At 36.0% G+C, this 16,978-nt stretch overlaps 1 protein-coding gene across 1 annotated transcript in view; it reads left to right on the forward strand.

Annotated features, from left to right (window-relative positions):
* SLC35F5 (solute carrier family 35 member F5) overlaps positions 1–7,076 on the forward strand; it is a 38,071-nt gene extending 30,995 nt beyond the window's left edge. Inside the window, exons 14-16 of the mRNA XM_045804066.2 lie at positions 3,197–3,351; positions 3,905–3,998; positions 6,226–7,076. Of these exons, the coding sequence (XP_045660022.1) occupies positions 3,197–3,351; positions 3,905–3,980 (231 nt within the window). The 3' untranslated portion in view covers positions 3,981–3,998; positions 6,226–7,076. The remainder of the gene's footprint in view (positions 1–3,196; positions 3,352–3,904; positions 3,999–6,225) is intronic.
* The last annotated feature ends 9,902 nt before the right edge of the window (positions 7,077–16,978 follow it).

Consider the following 16,978-nt stretch of genomic DNA (forward strand, 5'->3'; position numbering starts at 1 on the left):
TGCTTAACTGACTGACCCACCCAGGCTCCCCTGAACTCCCAAGTATTAAGTAACAAAATGGTATGTGTGTGTATGTGTGTCTGTGGTTTGGTTTAATAAAATTTGAAGAGGAAATACTTGAAAGCCTGAAGGTTTATAATATGTAGAAGTTATAATCAGATTTTTAAAGTGATTTTTCTTTAGATCTTTGTGCAGTTCTTAGGATAAAGGCAAAATACTCTAAGTGGTATGTATTCTCTTTATTTAAAAAACAGTTCTGTGCTGGGGCACCAGGGTGGCTCAGTCGTTAAGCATCTGCCTTTGGCTCAGGGCGTGATACTGGCGTTCTGGGATCGAGCCCCACATCAGGCTCCTCCGCTGGGAGCCTGCTTCTTCCTCTCCCACTCCCCCTGCTTGTGTTCCCTCTCTCGCTGGCTGTCTCTCTCTCTGTCAAATAAATAAATAAAATCTTTAAAAAAAAAAAACAGTTCTGTGCTGATACTTTGTTTCATGGCTCAGTAAATTCTTATTTATTTGTTATGGTTAAAAACAGCTTCTCCTTAATTGAGAATTATCTTTGTACCATGCATTTTCAAAGAATGTGAATATTATAAAATGTACATAACACTGAAGTTACACATCATTAGATTCTTTACAGATGTGAATAATATCCAGGTCCTTCCACATCTCTGGATCCTGAATATCAACCAAACTTGCGCTAGTGAAACTGGGGAAGTGTTGTTATTAGAGGATTTTTGTAGACAGATGTGTAAATGAATTTTTCTGTACTATATTTTGAAAACATCAGCTTTTGCAGATTTGAAAAATAAAAATGGAAGGTTAATTTTAGGATTTAAAAAAAACAGGGGATCTGATTTTTATTAAATGATTATGTAATTCATTTAATCAAACATTTTAGATAGGGCAAAACACAGAAAAGGGAAAATGAAAATAAATAAATGATTGATTGAATGATTAGAAAAACATAACCAGTCTTTTCTTGATTGTCTTCACATCTAGAATTAGACAACCAGTTAAATGAGTGGGGATAGGCCTTTGGTGGGTGGGAATTGAGGGTAGGAAAATACTTTCTGGGAAAAGTGGCAGGGTGTGCCCCAGAGTTGTAATAGAAACAGGAGAGGGGCACCTGGGTGGCTTAGTTGGTTAAGCAGCTGCCTTTGGCTCAGGTCATGATCCTGGGGTCCTGGGATCCAGCCTGGTGTTGGGATCCCTGCTCAGCTCCCTCTCCCTCTGCTCCTCTCCCCTGCTCATGCTGTCTGTCTCTCTCTCAAATAAATAAATAAATAAATAAATAAATAAATAAATAAATCTTTAAAAAGAAAAAAAAAACTAGGAGAATCTACTTTCATGAGGTTTTTTGATTCTGATAGCCAACTGTATTTACATATAGTTTCTAAAATTTTAGCGTTTATCAATTTCTTTTATTGTGCATAAAATAAATTATGTTAACCTATTTAATATAATTGATATTTTGTATAATAGGAAGCATCTCTGTATTCAGATTTATATTCAAATATATTCAGGTTTTAGATATTTTTTGTAATGTAGACAATATTTTGTTAATAAATGTCTTTATTTTGAAAAATTGTCTTCATAGCTTATTGGAAATCAAATTAGAAGTTTTTTATTATGTGGCAACATAAATAACTGCATTGTTACAGGTGAACTTTGTCTTTAAAAGTCAACTAGGGTTTTACCTACCTTTACGAAGTTTGCTTTTACTCAGTTATAAAATAGGGTTTTAGTTGAATATTCATGAAAACCACTCTTAACAACTATATCTGCATTTTAAACTCTCATTAGTCATAAGTTTTCATACTTTTTCTGGTCTTGGGTCATTTAAGTGCATTGTGGCTTTTCTTGATTATATATATTCTGGCAAATATTCCAAGAATATGTTATACCAGTAATTTGATATAAAATTATGTGAAAATTGTGTGAAAGCTTTATAGTTTGTCTTACTGACTGCTCTTTCTTGGGTCTTAGACTGACAGCCTGTGTGTGTATCATACAAGCAGGACATGCATGTGAAAAGTTGTCAGTGATTATTCTTGTGTTACACATTGTGAGTCCCTCATAAAAAATATTCTCACAAAACCCCTTTACTCTGACTAATGGTGCTGTGAAATGGAGTAGTATATGCTTCCCACCAGAGGGAGTCTTGCCTGTGATTCTAAATCTCACTTTTTTTTTAACACTTAAAGAGGGCAAACACAGTTTTTCTTTCCTATTTTAAGGATAGGAGTTACTATTTTCATCAATATTTGAAAGCAGATCACACCAGTGGGTTGCACTAAGTCTCAGTCTACAGCTTTCTTTGACAATTGTTTTTGATCTTTGTTGAATCCAGATGGTAAAGGTAAACTCATGAAAGAATGATTTTTTTCCTTCACATTTTATGGCATCTCATTATTTTTTATTTTCTTGAGAACCCTGGTAAAATGACGGGTGGCAGGCTCAGCCTTGATGATATCCGAGGGGCTTTTCATCACTGGTGTCTGCTTGCTGCTTGCCTTCTCTGGCTCACATTTCTTAGTAAAGTAAAAGTATTCCTATTCGTCGTCATTATTTTCTTAGCCATGATTTCCTTTTGAAATTTTTCATTTGTTACTACAGAAACAAACTAGTTTTAAGAGTCAGGATTAGAATTTGTTGCAAATTGTTAATGAAAGGTTTGCAAAAGTTGCACCGAAGAGTTTATCTGTTTTTGGTGCTGTCTTCAAGAAGGAACTGTAACATAGCCCAACATATCACAGCATATGTAACATAGTTTTTTAAAATGTGAGTTTTTGCAGGTGCCTTTAGAAACTGAAGGGGATTTACTTGAGAGTCAGCAGTAATCAGTAAAGAAAAAATGGGCAATGTGATGTGGAAGATAAAACTTAACGTTTCCTAATTCTGCTCTCGGATGTACTACAGCTAATAAATGAAAAGCATGCATTCTGGCTTTCCTTCAGGCCCTTTTCCAAGCAAGATGTATTTTTGTTGGTAATTTAAGCAAGTGGAATCATACATTGAAGTTCTGAATCCTCATATTTGATAATAACATACTTAATAATATACAGTCAATGCTTAGTATTCTTGGTGTTTTAACTTATTTCTGCAAATTTTCATAAATGGAAAACTTACATTAAAGGAGAAAATTGTCTTAATGATAACTGTGGGTTGTTTTTGTTTTTCTATCTTTTATTTTTAGGTGCAGTTTTCTTGGTTATTTTTTGCAGGCGCTATCCCTGTATTTTTTTCATTTTTTATTGTGACTCTCTTATGCCATTATAATAATTGGGATCCTGTGATGGTAGGAATCAGAAGAATTTTTGCCTTTGTATGCAGAAAACATCGAATTCAGAGGTAGGTTTGGTTCCAATATAGGTTTTAAAAAATATATTCCTTGCTAAATAAACTGGAAATCATCATGCTGGCCTAATTTTTAGACATTTTGTGAAGAATTATTGAAAGATTATAATTTATATATGTACTATGCCAGGTAAAGTTAAAATAAGTTGTTCAGCTCTTTTGGGTGGTGAGACAGTTTCTTCATAGCTACCTTAAAAAAAATGTTTTGATTTACAGGTAAAACTGAAGTGCTTACTATTTTGCTATAATGAATTTAAATGTGGAAAACTTTCACTGGTGTGAATAAAATTCATGATAAAATATGGTAGCACGGCCTCAAATTTTTTCAGTTTCTTTTTTAAAAGATTTTTATTTTTACATCCTACTATAAAAAGAACTTGGGGTAAGTTGTTAGGAAATCTTGCCCTAATCTTAGTTCTGACCTCACAGATTCAGATAATGGAATAGATCTTTTTTTTTTTTTTTTTTTTTGGAATTGATCATTTTTAAGGGCTCCATACAGTTCTAAAGCTTTCCTTAACTATTGCCTTAAATTTTTTTTTTTAAGGGTTCCAGAAGACAGTGAGCAGTGTGAAAGTCTCATTCCTATGCACAGTGTTTCTCAGGAGGATGGAGCTAGTTAGCTGTTGTCCGTAGTCCAGGTTTGTACATTAGCTAGCATTAGTATTGAATAAGATTCTTTATTCCTGTAATCCTCAAATACAGAATTGGTTTTCCATAGTTAGCTTTTTCAGAGGCAGTATAGTCTAGAGAGTAAGGGACAAGCTCTAAAGTCACACTGCCTGGGTTCCAATTCTAGCTTCTCCATGTACTAGCTGTGTGATCTTATGCAAGGTTCTTAACCTGTCTGTGCCTCGGTTTTCTTACTTATGAAATGGGGTTACAGTAGTCCCTCTCTCATAAGATTATCGGAGGTATTAAATACTTGGTATGTTTAAACTGTGTGCAAATGAAGTGATCCCAAGTTTAACTATTACTTTTATTCATGCTAAGAATCACCATTTTATGTAATGATATACTTTAGAAAAATATTTTTCCCCTAGTATAAAAGTTTAAAAAAACTGTATAATTTTGTATTTCCAGTATTTTCTGTATACATGTGTGTGTGTTTTCCATAACTAGCATAGTGTATATCCTGATTCTTTGACTATGCTTTTTCACTTAATGTTTCAAGAACATTTCCCCATTCTTAAAAAATTTTTAAAAATATTATCTTTTATATTTTTGACATGACAAATCGAGTACATGATATTTTATCTTTCACTGAATGAATGCTTGAAATACATCCAACATATATTTTTGGCATGTGTAAAAGTGGTTGTATGTTCATTTAGAGTGAGAGATCACAATAAATTACTGAAATTCGAGAAATTCATGTCCCTTTGTTCTGAGATAACTTTAGGAAGTCTGTATTGAAACGTTTCCTGATTGCAACTGAGCTTCCCCTGCTCACCTAGAACACTGAACAACTCCTGTCAACTCCTTGCACTCAAATTGGTCTTTGAGGCTTAAGTGTCGTCGTCTTCATGGCAAATTCACCCCAAACCTAGGGCTAATTGTCTTGGTTCTGGGTTTCTTTGGTCATTTTTTATTCTAGCTTTTACTGTTGTGATGGTTATACGTGCACATAGTTCAGAGAGTTAGAATTCTACAAGATTTCTTGTACAAAGCAGCTGCCACCTGCCTCCTGCTGCCTGTCTTGCTTTCGTTTTTGTCCTACTCTGAGGAATCACTTTAAACTCGTAGTCAGTTGTTTTGATTCCCTGCCCCCCCCCACGCCACACACAGTCTAAGTACGCTGCTTATACTTCTATTTCTTGATTTCTCAGTTTTAGGCATCATCAGTCAGTTTTCCCACTTTGGTAGATGAGGATAGATTACTTTCAAGTTTCCCCCTCCTCTGCTTCTGCCCCATTTGCCTGCCTTCCCACCTCCTCTTAATCCCAGCACAGTTATTGTATAATTCTGAATAGATCTATAAGCAGTGTTTACAATGCTATGACTATATAAATATAAGTATAAATATAAAGTCATGTTGGATTGTGCCTGGCATTTCCCCAATCCAGACACCCTCAATTTACCCCTTTTAGAGAATACACCTCCCCTCTTCTCCTGGGATGGAGAAGAAACTTGACCAGCTGTGAAAAGTAAGGCAGGGCATCTGAATGTCTAACTACTTTTTCTATAAACCATGCTACTTTTCCTGTTTTTAGTTGTTTCTTCACCCCTCCTTTTAGAGATACCTGGTTGGTATCTTGTCTCTGCTCTTCTCTTTGTCCATGTGATTTATTCTTTTTAAAAAAATCCTTTTATTGTCCTTCTCCTGAGCTTTGGGGACAGAGTGGAACTAAATGTGTTTACTTGCCATCTTCAAATAAAAAAAAAAACAACATATATTCTTTAAAGCTTTTTCGTACTATAACTTATGCACACTCCCCCTAGTAGGCTGTGCATTATTCCCATGTTCACACTCATACCCACCCCCACCCAGGCAAAGACTCCATATTTTTGGAAGTGAGAACTGGTTAAAAGGGAGGTAGTGAAGATGGACTACAAGAGCGCGTAAAGGACAGGTGTGGCAAGAGTCTTTATCTCCATGGGGTAATGATGGGGTATGCCATGAAGAAAACTGTTACTGCTCAGTCTTGAAGTGGTGTTGGCTGTCAGCCTTTGACATTAGTATGGAACCTACTCCCACGAGTTCTTAGTGCTCCCCTCCAGTTCCAGTATCCAGTTGTTAAGTATATAAACTGTGTTTGATAGATATTTCAATGTTAAGATAATTTGCTTTTTGTGGTATAAACTATAGAAAATTAAAGCTATGACAGTTGTAAACTAATGATGATTTGTGTTTGTTTTTATTTTTAGCTTGATAATGGAACATTATGCAGCGAAGAGACAATCTCTGGCAAGTTTTTGTAGAAAATGTTTCAGTGCCTAGTCTGAAAAATAACAGTTTCAGTTCTTTGGAACTCTAAAATATATTTTCCTCATATCTGTTTTCTTCATTTCATAATGAAGTACTTTGCTATGTAGCTGTGTACATATCACTACAGTTATAGGAAGTTCCAATCCATAGTCCCTCTAAAGGACCAACCTGCCTTACACATCTCAAGGAATTCAGCTGATGAAATAATTTGAACTAATCAAGGAATAAAATTCTATGTTCTGGAGACTTTATTTTCACATATTATTTGTTAAATGCTGGACTATATTATGAAAATGTTTTCAAGAAATCATTTAAGTATATAGATCAGTGTTTCTTAACAGATAAAGTGATGAAATAAGCTGCCTATAATAGGTACGGATTATATTTTTGAGTTTCGTAGAATATTGCAAGTTGACAACAGAGAAAAAGTGCTTAATTTTATGCAAGTGTGTCTGTGTAAATTTAGTGGGACTTTAAAGAGAATCCATATTTGAGAAACATCTGGTTCACTCACACTACATAAACTGTATTATCCTTTCCTAGCATTTAGGTGCCTTGTATTTTAAATCTGTGACAAACTATGACAAATTTTTAAAGGGGAAGTATTATTGTAAAATGAAGAATTATGTATTTCTAAAGGCTCTATTGCTGTAAATTTAATGGATAAAGCTCTGCTTAATTTAGAGTTTTGAAGAAATATTCTCTCTTCAATTAAGACATTTTCATAATGGAATGATTTAAATTGAAGTGATAAAGAGTATTATTAAAATAAAATGTTTATATATATGTATTTGTGTATGACAGATCTATTAACTGGTTTCTGATTTTTTTTTCATATATCAGTGTGCCCAATTACTCCAGAACTGGATGCCTCTAGTTTTCCTAAATAAATGTTTAATGGCCAAAATACCAAAGAAGGCAAAAAGAGATTCTACTTTAAAAATTTCATTTGAATTTTTCCTCTACCAAGCTTAAATTAAATATAAAATACTCTTAATTACCGTTCTTAAGCTTAGGTTCTATGCGTACTTCTTGTGCCGCTCGCTGCTCCTGTTCACTGTAGGACGTCAGCGGATGAACATGTCTCAGGACTCACCTAAACTTTTGATGAATCACCCATTTCCTTTTCAACTTGTATGAGAATAGTTCGTTTCTCTTGAAAATTTCTTCACAGTTCTCTTTAAATTCCCTCTGCACTATTTAGCTTCAGTTTGTGTTACTCACATTCTTAAAGTTGCTTTGGTGTTACCATGAATCTAAAATGGGTAAGCCATCTTTTTGCCTGTCCTGAGAACTCTTATATTAATTTAAAAGATTGTTTATGATATTAAGTTTAAAAAAGAAACACCTGTTCTATTTGGTGCCACCAGTAATTCTTGTTAAGCTGAAGGTAATATTGATTTTGTTACCTTGACTCAGGGAAAAGGCATGTAAAGAATGTGGACGTCTAAGGAATTTTTTTTCTTAAAAAGAACTTAATGAAATAACATTTCAATTGCTCAAACACGAATTTCAGTTGAGGTTTATTATCTAGATACCTTTACTTTCTGTTTTTGCTGTTCGAGAGCTCACCAGTGCCTTCAGCAAGTTACAGGGTAAGATAGTTGAAACAGTGAAGGTAGATTTCAACTTTTAAATTATTCTGTAAAAATGATAGGAGATGAGGTTGAACTTAGAGATTGTTGGTTGTTCATATGCTCTGTGTTCGCATATCATACATATCAGGTGTTGTCACTCAGGACTCAGTCAGCCTTAGTTAACATGCTGGATAGATCGTGCGGAGGACTTCTTCCACTAGGCTGCTGGGGTTTTTGTTTTTGTTTGTTTTATCTAAGAACAGTCTCTGTAGAAAGCATCATTAAATTGATTAACTGCAAGTATGAATTACTGCTGCTTTCCTGGCCTATCTATTACCTTTTCTCCCAGATTTTATTTGAATGATTTTTTTATTTGAATACTGCAGCCATGAAGAGTAAGCATTTGAGAACTTCCTTTCTGCACCTTTGTAGTTAAGGGTTCATCTTCTCCAGAGATAAAGTTGTGGATTACTTCCATTCTGTGATTTCCCAGAAATGTAGGTTTCAAGGCCCTCAGATCACAGCAACTGCATTGCTGGCCTTTGGAAATGTTGGGAGGTTTACATTCTGGTAACTGCTCATGTCCTTCCTCTCTGTTAGAGGAGTGTTGGCCCATAGTCATATTTTTCTGAATCTAAAAACCAAATAGTGATTTCTGATACCTTCTTTAGTCTTCTACTTTTCTTCCTATATGTAATTTAAATCCCACTATTGAATAATATTTCAAATTATGACCTTAATTGATGGAAGTTTGCTGTTTTGTCAGACTTGATGTTTGGTGAACATCAGGCTCTCTACTGAAACAAAACTGAAAAATGAAGCAGCCTTACAAGTGCTTAGATTAATGCTTTTTGGAGCTCAGAAAAGCTGTTAGGTGTATGCAATGCACCTCTACTTACTCCTTTAAATAAATTTTAAGTTTTTAAGAAATTGATATATTGGCTTCTGTCAGCCTGGTTTAATTCCTTACATTAAACTGATTTTTCCCTGGTAGCTGATAGATAAAGTTTACTGTTTCTGTAGAAGTGAGCTCACAAGGTTAAATGTGAATGTTCTTAAAGGTATACAGCCTTGTTTCAGGAAGAATGCTAATATCCCCATTATAGTCAATCATGCAGAGCCAGTTTGGGGTTGCAAGGTATGACTTCTCTGGAAGCCAAGGGTTTTCATAAGTCAGTATAGTAAGGTATGTAGCACTAATCCTCAGTGTGCTGGTTGAAGAAACAAAATATCTTTAAAGAAGGATAAAGTAGGAATTAATTAGAAGATATTATTTCCAGAATCATATTAGCAAATAAATGAAATGTTATTTTTATTTTAAGCAATTCTAGTTGTTATAATCCTGCTTCATTTCTCCCTCCTTTCCTTTTGAAATATTCTTTATTACTAAATAATATTTTAGGAAGAATTCACAGAAATATATAAATAGTATTTGTGACATCTGCAGATTTAATTTATGTAGCTAAGATTGTGTGGTTTTTTTTTAAATGGTGGCATGGCTAAGAGAAGATTTTCAGTTTATAGAATTTAAAGTTAGGTTTCTGTTTTAGTATGTCTGTTGTGTACCAAAAATTTCATTTAGATAAATTGAGGTATATTTTTTCATAGACTTGCAATTTTTAGACTGCCCCCCATTTCCTTTTTTAAATAGTATCAGCCTCATAAGTTTTGTAGTTCGTGTGCTGTATGCACACAGGAAATTTCCCTTTAAATCATAAGAGCCTTTAATAAGCACTGGATAGAAGAGGAATTCATTATAAATTAGAAGCAAATAATGACTGTTGGGAATTTACTGTTATAGTAACATGAAGCTTTTCTGTTTTGCCGTCAGGCATAAAGATTGTGTGATGATTGAAATGTTTATTAACTTAACTTTTAGTAGGTCACCTTCTGATTTTTGGTTATCTAGAAAAATTGTGGTTTATATATTTTAAAAACTGAGCATCATTTTAATGTCATTGCATTTATTTACTTATTTTTAAAGATGTATTCATTTGAGAGCCTGAGGCGGGGGTGGGAGGGGGAGGGGCAGCAGGAGAGGGTGAGCCTCAAGCCCACTCCATGTTGAGCACAGAGCCTGAGGTAGGGCTTGATCTGAAGACCCTGAGATCACAACCTAACCCAAGCCAAACCAAAAGTCAGTCTCTTAATCGATTGTGCCACCCACACGCTCCATGTCATTGGCTTTAAAAGAATGCTTTCCTGTAAAATCTCTCATGTGCAATATACATTAACTACTAGAATGTCAAACAATGAGATCATTGACATATATTTAAGGAAAAATTACTTACAGAAAGTAATTAGTACTCTCTGGTTAGGCATATTTTCTGAAAGGCTAAAAATATCTGAGAACATTTTGAGTTTTTGATAAGATGAATGTGAATTTATTTTTAAGTTGAGAATTTGCAGTGGAGAAGTACTCAGATGAAGACAACATTTCCTTCATGATACTTCAAAGTTGGGAAAGAAAAATGTCCAACTTGGAACCTTTAAAGTGAAACTTTTTAAAATTGAAACTTTAACAAGACACTTCATGAAATTTTTAGTTTTTAATTTTATATATGATTTCATTCTTCAGAGCTACTTTTATTAACTTTAACTTAGGTCCTTACATACTAAGCCTTCAGTATTTCTCTACTTGGTTTTTCTATACCCAGTTTTAATAATAGCAAGTAATAATAGAGTCAGTCAGGCAAGAGTATTTATTAATTTCGGTGGGTCCTTGAAAGGCAGGCAGATTTCTGTTTCAAGAATCTTTTGACAGAACGTGAAAACAGTTCTTTAGAGTCTTACTACCAGTATTTGCATATTTGGAATAGCTTTCACATTTTTTTCTTAGGAAAAAATTCAGTGTCAGTTAAACCATGTAACATCAAAACAAAATTTTGTTTAAGGCTATCTTTGTCTTAATTATTCTGGTATAAAGTATAATAATACATTTGTAGTAGCTTAGTATAAGATTATACTTTAATATATATTCTCCAAATTAAATTTAGCCACTGCTCAGTTGCTCTCACTGTGCATGAGCCAGCATCACCTGCAGGGCTTGCTGGCCTCCCCCCAAGTGAGTAGGTCTGGAGGGAAGCCTGGGAATTTGCATTTCTGACAAGTTTCCTAGGAATGCCCCTGGTGCTGGTCCCTTGGCCACACTTTGTGAATACTTATCCTGAGGAAAGAGCACTAACTTTGAAGTTGGATTCTCCCTTTTACCCATTAACAAATTGATTTGGGGGAAATTATTTAATCTGAAATAAACTAGTGAAGTCACAAGTGCCCAGCCCCTTGTACCTGGGTGCTTTATAGATGCTGACTTCCTTGATTAGTGCTCCATCACTATTCTCAAGTGTAAAGTGAGGAGTTACATCAGGGCCTTCTAAATTCTTCCCAGCTCTCAAATCGTGTGATTCTAGAAGTTCTCTAGTTCAAGAGAGAATGCCAAACACCATATATATGTGTGGTGCTTGATAGAGTAGTATTAACAGTAATATTGTGTAGACCATAGTTCATTTTGCTTTTGTTAGGGCTTAGCATCTGGACTCCAAAAAGCTTTCAGTCAGATTTATAAAGCAGCATTGCAGAAGTTAAATTCCAGCACAGCCTGCATCCATGACCGTTTTATGGAGCCTGAGTATATCAGATAAATGCGCTAACTTACTAAGTGACTGGCCTTATTAGAGTCTCACTACATTGCCTCCTATAATGCGTGTTCAAAATATGTAGTTTTCATAACCTGCTTGATTTTTAGACAGCACTAAATAAGCTGCAAAACAAATCCAAGCTGAAATTGTGAGCATATGATTTTTATAGCACATAATTATTCAGTGTTTTATTTAAAAGTAGTCACTAGTGTATTCACTATTGTGAATTTGTAATCTTAAAAACTGGGACACTTAATAGTGCCCGGCTAAAATACAATTAGATTTTCTCATCTTTTATTTCCACCTTGTTAAAGAAAATAATCACAACTAGGATCCTTTTGCCTTTCCTCCACCGTCTTAATCTGCTATACCATAAATATGGAAAAGAGCACATATAATAAAAAGCTTGTATAACTAATTGGTTGGGGTTTGGAAACAGGTGGAACTTGGATAAAGCATTTGCATCCATCCAGAGTGGTCTCCTTATATTATGGACTGCTGGGTGTCTGCAGGATGAGCCCCTGGGGCAAGGGTCGAGAGGGCTTTCCCAACACAATGGATACTGCAGCTGCATTTGAAATTGCTATTTTTGAAAACCCGAGCTAAAGAGGCTAGGAAGAATGTAGGTAGGACATTGAAAATGCTGGGCGCCTGGGTGGCTCAGTTAGATAAGCCTCTGTCTTCAGCTCAGGTCATGATCTCTGGGTCCTGGGATCAAGTTCCCTGTCGTGTTGGGCTCCCTGCTCAGCAGGGAGTCTGCTTCTCCCTCTACCTGCTCCCCCCAACTTTTCTCTCTCTCAAATAAGTACATAAAATCTTTTAAAAAAAGAAAATATTAATTCCTTCTGTTAGTGTAACATGAAGTATGTGATAATGGCAAAAACCCATCAAGATAGTGCAGGGTAAAGTTCAACTAGTATACACTAAAGTGAGTCTTAATATTCAGATTAGTATTAATATGCAGACACTTGTGCGGGGCCAGGTATGTGTATTTATTTCATTTTCATTTCTTTATAGTCATTCTGGTAAATTCTTGTGCAGGTTTGTTTTACATCCATGATAATTCCTATAGTGAAATTTTATAGTATCTTCTTAATCCCCTTAGGCTAGTAAATTAAAGCTGAAGTTATTGAGTGTCAGCATACTGTGATTTGTATTTTTATATAAGGCAAGAGTGCAACATTCTGATCAAGTTGCAGCATTTTAATTTTATATGATAGGTCTGTATGGAGCAATCAGGAGCTGTGTGCAGTCACTCCCAGGGGAAAGTAGTAGTTGGTACAGGAGTAATTTTCTGTAAAAGTCAGCTTCACTTACCAGACCCAGAAGACCAGATATAATGAAACAGAACTTTAGAAAGATGAAATGTTTATGATAAATTAAGGAAACACTTTCTTAGATATATTTTTCTTGGTGTGGATAATTTAATGCAGATTTTTACCTGAAATTTGGTATTATAAACTTGATAATTTTATTTCTCTATTTAGTAAAATGAATATTTTAAGATCCTGGAGTATTTGAATTTAAACATAATTATAAAATCAATTCTAATTACTACTCATGTTACTAATTCTGATATAATTTGGGCCCCAAACTATCCTGGTTTTGAAGGCCATTTGCAACATTGCTTATTTTTATACTCTATTATTTGGGAGCGATTATAGACTACGAATAGCGTAATGTAAAATACATGTGATTTCTTTTAATGCATTTTTATGTAAAATCATTTGCACACTCTATTTATAGTATGTATTTTCTATTTCAGTAAAAACACATAAGTGTTTGGATCTATCCTTATACAAACAAGTATTTGATTTCTAAAGCTTCCTTTTATTAGAACGCTTCTACTCAAGTCATCTCTTCCTACCTAAATCTAAGTGTATCTCAGGTGTTTGATGAAGTAGATCCTTCCTCTTGTGGAACAACATGGTTCAGCACTCCACGTTACGTAGAGGAAGTCGCATCCTATGCATGGTCAGGTCTAAAGCCAACATAAAAGGTAACATTTTCGAATAATCACATTACCCTGGGAAAGGTTCCATGGAGGAGATCTACATTCCATCTCGCCATAAAGCCTTTCCAGTGAGTTCTTCCTCCACAGTTGGAACAGCTTACTATTTTATTGACCATAATAGCAGTCAGGATTCCACCAATAAAACAAAAACTACCCTAGAGTATTTTAAACAACTTAAAACAGAATTGACAGCTCAGGTATTAAAAGAACTGAGAGGGCTAGCAAGACTGAGGCAACTCAGAAATTAGCAAGAGCAGGATGCCAATGCTGTCCCTAGGCTGATGGGGCAAAGAGAAGAATGTGGGGCAAAGCCTAAGGCCAGGGTCACCCAGAGGAAGCTGAATCACAGCAAAGAACAGGAGCCTTATAGGTGATGCAGCTGGAGGCAAAGAAGGCAAAGAAATACTCTGGGTTTTCTTTTCTTTCTGCCATTCACTCCCATTGGCAGGACCTGACTGGAAGCCAGCAACTAAAGGGGCTGGAAAACGAGCCTTCGGGTGTCAACTCCTCAGAGTTAGGAGAGGAGAGGATTGGTACAAGCACCGAGTGAATAGCTTACATTTGGAGGCCAGATTTTATGGAAAATACCTATCTTTAAGCAATAGAATCACAGCGTATGTGAAGACAGCACAGTATAGGAAATACCCAGGAGCCACTGTTGGTTTTGTCCATCTCAAGTCCACTCCTCAAAGAGAAATTGAGGGACGATGCCTGCCCTGGACTTGTATTTCTCATTCCCATCCCTCTTCCTCCACTTTCCACCTCCCACCTTTCCCTTCTCCTCCTCACCTCAGACTGGGCTAAAAGGAGAGGATTGCTTTCTAAAAACCAAATATGAAAAAAGAACCAAATATGAAAAGAACACGAAAAATATTTTTTGGTGCTTGAGGAGAAGAGCTAAAGCACTCTGTATTCATGAAAGTATTAGGAGAGAAGAACAATTTCTTCATTTATCAGAAGACTATGAAAGACTGAAGAATAGACTCTTAGGGAGATAGTGTTCTAAACCTTGCTCTTAGTATTTAAAACTTCTGTCTTAAATCAACCTAATAATTTTTGAAATGTTAATTTTATCTGTCAACCCTAACCTTTAGAGATAAAAATTTAAAACTAATTTGCTAACATGGATCGTTGTTTTACAACTGGAAGGGTCTCTAGAGAACATCTAGGGACATAATTTGGATGACCATTGTCCCAATTTGCTATGGACAGTCCCAGTTTACAACTGCTGTCCTGCTATAGTCACTAACACTGTCTCCTGTCACTCAAGTGTCACAGTTTAGATAATGATGTGACCACCCGAATATACCTTATATTTCCTGACAACTAGGCCGCTGACAAATTTCACAGTTTCTGACTGCCAGTCTGGTGTTCTTTATACTAGACCTGTGTGCTTGCATAATGGAATCAGGGTTGGTCAGCAATTAATCTTCGGTCTTTTGATCAGGATGTTGAGTCCTACCTTGAATCCACTTTCCTCCTGGAGCGGGCTGCTGGGTACTTCGTGGATGTAAGTGAAGAACCAGATTACCCAGCTTGCCGTATTGGCTTGGATTTTCCTTCCTAAGGGAGGCCGTACACCAGTTGTTATTTTCAGGAAACAAAAGTTAACAAGCAATTTTAAAAACTTTTCCAGTATAATTGACAAAAAAAAATGTTAGTATATTTAAAATATAGAACACGATGACTTGATATGCATGTAACGGTACAAGGGTTTCCACCATCAAGTGAATTAACACATCCAACACCTTGCATACTTTTTTTTTTTTTCCTTTGGTGAGAATGCCTGAGATCTATTCTCTCAGCAAATTTCAGTAACCCAGTAAAGTATTATTAACTATAGTCACCATGCTATACGTTAGATCATGAAAGCTTATTCATCTTATAACTGAAAGCTTGTACCCTTTTACCAGCCTTTCCCCATTTTCCTGGTCCCTCAGCCCTTGGCAATTACCATTGTACTCTCTGTAAGTGTGACTTTTTTTTCTTTTGAAGACTCCACCTGTAAGTGACACCATGCGGTATTTGTCTGCTGTCTGGCTTATTTCACGTAGCATAATGCCCTGCAGCTTCGTCGTGTTGTCACAAATGGTAGGATTTCCTTTCATAAAAATTCTGAATGATATTCCATCATATATATATCTCACAGCTTCTTATCCATTCTTACGTTGACAGACATTTATGATGTTTCCGCCCCGTGTCTATTATAAATAAAGCTGCAGTGGACATGGGAGTACAGACACCCCTTTGAGACAGTGATTTCTTTTCCTTAGGATATATACCTAGAAGCAGGATTGCTGGACCATATGGTAGGTGTATTTTTAATTTCCTGAAGAAGCCTCCTTACTGTTTTCCATAGTGTCTGTGTGAGTTCACATTCCAGCCAACAGTGTACACGCGTTCTCTTTTCTGCACATACGAGCTTTTGTTTTCTCTTGTCTTTTTGAGAATAACCATTCTAACAGGTCTGATTGTGAGGACAGGGTTTATGGCAAGACTGTGTCGCAGCCTTTCCTACTCATTTCAATGTAAGGATTTTCTCAGTCACCAAGAGTGTGGGGGCCACTCAATTAATTAGCTTCTGGATCTCTTCCGGAGATTGTTGTGTAGCTGTGTATTTGGTGCATGATGGTGGGAGGAGAGAAACTCGGGAGTCTCCTGTCTAGCCACCTTGGTGATGTCCTCTTAAGGGGCAAGTAGCTCTTCCTTTGGGCAGTGCAGTCTTTCCTCTTGTCTGAGCACCTCCGTGTAAATCTTGCTGGACACCACAAATATTTGGTGTTAAATTTACATTGAGGAGAAACAACTAGAATCAAACCTAGCCACCTAGACCCAATCAGCCCAAGAGCTAAGAGAACCCAAATTACACAACGGAAGCTGCTTTCATAAAGGTTAAGAAAAAACACCTAACAGGTACCTTAACACTGTACCTTCAAACAGAAAATAGCAGGTAACCATGCTTTTGTGAAATGACCAACTATATAGCACCATCTCAAAAGTGTCTTGCATTATTCCAGAATGACCTGAGATGTAATCAAAGTGACAAGTCCTCTAAAAAGAATAATATGACTTTGGTAGATGCATTTCAAAATTTTTTTAATGCAGGAGCAGTAATCACTTCCTGGTCCAGGAAACTTTTCTGGTGTGTACCCTCAAATAATGCACATAGGTAGGCCTGTGTAGGGAGTGATAAATTACGTGAGCGTAGGCAAAGAGCCTGACATGGAATGTACTCAGTAAACGGTGTGGAGAATGTGATCGGTGCTTTAATAAACACCAATTATGACAGCTCTATAAATGTGAGGGAGAGAAAAAGAAGAGGCTGGCCTTGACCAACAGCATCTGTCTATGCCACACTGAACCCAGTTGGAAGAAATAACTAAGAGCGTTGGTTCAACAAAGAGTGCATGGAAACACTTTAGCCACCGAAATAAGGCCAGAACTGTGCCACCTCTTTTCTTTC

The sequence above is a fragment of the Ursus americanus genome, chromosome 1 (genome assembly GCF_024610735.1).
Source record: "Ursus americanus isolate L20-20 chromosome 1, mUrsAme1.1.p, whole genome shotgun sequence".
NCBI classification, from domain to species: Eukaryota; Metazoa; Chordata; class Mammalia; order Carnivora; family Ursidae; genus Ursus; species Ursus americanus.